Here is a 3,206-nt window from a genome sequence, read left to right as displayed (position 1 = left end):
GTAGCTCAGAGGGCGCAGCATGACCGAGGCCGCCTCGCGTCCGGCGCGCCGCAGGGCATCACGGGGGCCCGGAAGCGGCCGCGGGGCACCATGGGGCGTGAAGTCCAAGGTCTATCCTCCCTGAGTCTCTACACCGTACCCGGGAGCCCGCTCCGACGGCGCACGAGGCCCTGCCGAAGTCTGCCGTCGTCCCCCGCCACGGCTCTGGCTGCGACCTTCCTGCCGGGCCCGGTCACGTCCGTGCCCCTTCGTTTGCGGGCCGGGTCCGCGACCCTCCAGAACCCACGCGGAGAAGGGGCTCAGTGTGAGTGGGAGAGGAAGAGGACGGAGGAGAATTCGAGGCAACAACTTCCGGGATCTCATAACTTTATTGGGCGGCAGTGCGCAGCGCTCGGGTCCAGTCTGTCGGGGAAGGGGACGGTCATTCCAGCGGAAGCTCTGGTCAGCGGGCCCGGCCCGGTCCCCCGCCCCCCTCCCCCCCTTCTGACCTGGCTTCGCTGACAGGCTCCTAGCCTAGAGGATCCAGGGAGTCCTTCACCTCCTAAACAAACCTGAAAGGTAGAAACCTGAGCTCACATGGATTTAAATTAGGCGATAAGGTTTTGCCGTATAGGAATCTACTTACTACTTCCTCCTTTAATTACTGTGCTCTCCTGGTGCACTTTTAAATACTATGTGCAAAATAGTAATAATCCATCTCCACACACCTGTGTTCTGCTAGGGCTTCGGAGGACTCTGCAATCGCTACCATTTCTAGTGCCATGCCAGTGACTACCTGGTCCTCCAGGCCTTGCTACCTGTCAGTGTGAGGTCCCTCCCACCTCTCACCTCTTTCTGCTGGCCGGGGAACACAATGGTTTCCCTAGGAAACAAGCCTGGGGGACCCCACTGCAGTCACTGCCTTACTTATGGAGGTTTCTTAGTGCAGCACAATTATTTCCTACCCCATTAGTGACTTCCAATCTTTAAATTTAACATAAGTATCTTATAAATTGTTTAGAGTTCTGGGAAACAGCAGACAGCACCCTGCTTGTAAGAAGCAGGGGGCACTAACAGCTGGGGGTGCTGTGGTAGGGGTGTCTCAGTGCTGTCTACCCCATCTTCCACTCACATAGCCCCCAGTCCTTAGCCACTATGGCCCCTGGTGGCCAGTGCCTGGGGCCTCTCACTCTACTTACCAGCAGTGTCTGCACCAGGTACTGCTTCGTATGGAGGGTCTCCTGGCCTATGGTCCTGCCCTCCCAGGGCACACTTTCCACCTGGAGTGTGTGTGTGTGTGTGGGGAGAGCCAGGGCATTGCTTTGGAGACTATGGCAGTCTGGTCTGGGCCGCTTGCTGCAGTGCCCAGAATCCTTCCTCAAAAGATAGTAGAGGCTGCAAACTGCCCTCACTACCCCCAACCACAGGCTCAAGGTAGGCGAAGGAGCCCTAGCCAGCACCTTCTTCCTCCCACTCAGGCTGGGGAGACCCGTCACCCACCTGGGGGCCTTGGGGCATGCTGGCAGTGCAGGGATGAGCTGGAGGCTCACTTTCCTCCACTGTACCAGTTGTGGGACCAGTGCTGAGTCTTTGAGGGTCCTGGTTGGGTGGGCGGCGGCAGCAGCAGCAGCAGCAAGAGGCCTAGCTTGGAGCTGGCCATGGCAGGGCTGCTCCTGATGGGGAACTCAAGAAGTTAAGTTCAGGGGGAACTTACTCCACATAGACTTTTTAGTTGTAGATATGTAGTTAACAGGCTTGGTAATTAATGCATGTAGAAAAGCTATTGTTCCAGGGACTGGAATGTATGACTGGACTGCCCTGACTTCAGGAGACCCACAAGCAATTTGACCTTTGTGCCCCAGGAGAGCTATAAGTGACCAAGATGGTATCTGAGCCACTGTGCTCCAGGAAGAGGTCAGCTGCCCAGGATGTAGATAAAGAATCAGCACAGGTCAGCAGATGAAGGGATGCTCAGGAAATCACCTGACTGCAGCTTTTTTCTGATTAAACCTTTTCCCTAAATTCCAAACCCCTTACCTACTTTCTCTTGAATTCCAAACCCTTTACCTACACTTAGTGTGAGTCAGCTCAGTTTTCTATTGCCTGGGGGCGGGGGGGGGGGCGGGGAAGGGCAGGGCAGCAGAGGCCTGTTAGTAATAACCAATTTCTGCAATTGAGCTGAACAGCAAATGCAAAGGCCTGGGTCAGGTTTGACATCATGGGGCCCAGTCACTGGGAGCGCAGGTCCATCAAATCCTGTGGCAAAGATGGGGGAGGGAATGGCATAATGGGCATCATGGTAGGTCATGGGCACCTGGAATTCAGCCGCCCAGGCAGGAGGGCACACGTGATTTTCCAAATTGACTTATTTAGCAGGAACCTGAAATCAGTGTATTCAGTTAAATTGTTTTGAGGGGAAAAAAACCAAATAGGCTTTGTTCCTAGATGCATGGGTTAACCAAGTAATTTTTAGAAAACATTTGCTTTGTAGTTTAGTAAACATGACTGAATTTAATAAACAAGCTTAGTTTTGACTTGTATTTACAGAATGTTTATTTTAAAAGAGAAATGGGGGTGCCTTTTTTTCTGTAATTTGTGGTTTTTGCTAAAAGATCCAAACCAGAACTAAGCTTCCCAGGGGAAACACCGGGCCCTTTCTGGCAACATACCTAGCTTTTCAGGAATGTTTGCTGTCCCCTTCCAGACTATAAACTCTGGAATTCATCCTCCTATCCTCAGCAGGACACAGAAAGCCATTTGTTCACCGTAAGTTCCTGCTAATTCTCTGCCTTGGGGAGAGGACATCATTCCAGTCTGGGAGCTCTTGTAGTCAGTGGGGAAAACAGAGGTTTAGAGCTCAGTGCTCAGGTGCTGTTGGAGCACAGCAAGGCACCACCCCCTGACCACGGTGGTCTAGGGTGAAAGCAGAAAGGAGTTAGTTGGAGTTGTGGGAAACAGGGCAGCAGTGGGTGCTCCACTGTAAGGAACAAAATGGAGAAGGGTCAACACAGGAACTGCTAGGTGGGGGTGGAGGTGAAAGGGGTGCAGAGAATGCCAGAGGGCTGCAGGAAGCAGGGACAGGTGCCTGTGGGTCATCCCATGTGGGGTCACTGAGCAGGAAGCAGGAAATGTGGACCTGGAGCTCAGGAGGGGACTCAGGCTTGAGGAAGGGCTGAGGATCCACAGCACACAGACAGGAGGAATGCCTGACCTCTGAGGAGACAGTG

General features: G+C 53.5%; 1 protein-coding gene across 1 annotated transcript; it reads right to left on the bottom strand.

Annotated features, from left to right (window-relative positions):
• Window positions 1-508: 508 nt before the first annotated feature.
• On the bottom strand, window positions 509-1,639 carry GNRH2 (gonadotropin releasing hormone 2). The gene is given in 3 exon segments (XM_023760304.1): window positions 509-541; window positions 1,179-1,390; window positions 1,480-1,639. Coding segments are annotated over 3 exon segments (405 nt in total).
• Between the last annotated feature and the right edge of the window lie 1,567 nt (window positions 1,640-3,206).

The sequence above is a fragment of the Myotis lucifugus genome, unplaced genomic scaffold (genome assembly GCF_000147115.1).
Source record: "Myotis lucifugus unplaced genomic scaffold, Myoluc2.0 scaffold_178, whole genome shotgun sequence".
Classification (NCBI taxonomy): domain Eukaryota; kingdom Metazoa; phylum Chordata; class Mammalia; order Chiroptera; family Vespertilionidae; genus Myotis; species Myotis lucifugus.
Note: the sequence above shows the minus strand (reverse complement) of the source record. Positions and strands in the feature narration are given on the sequence as shown.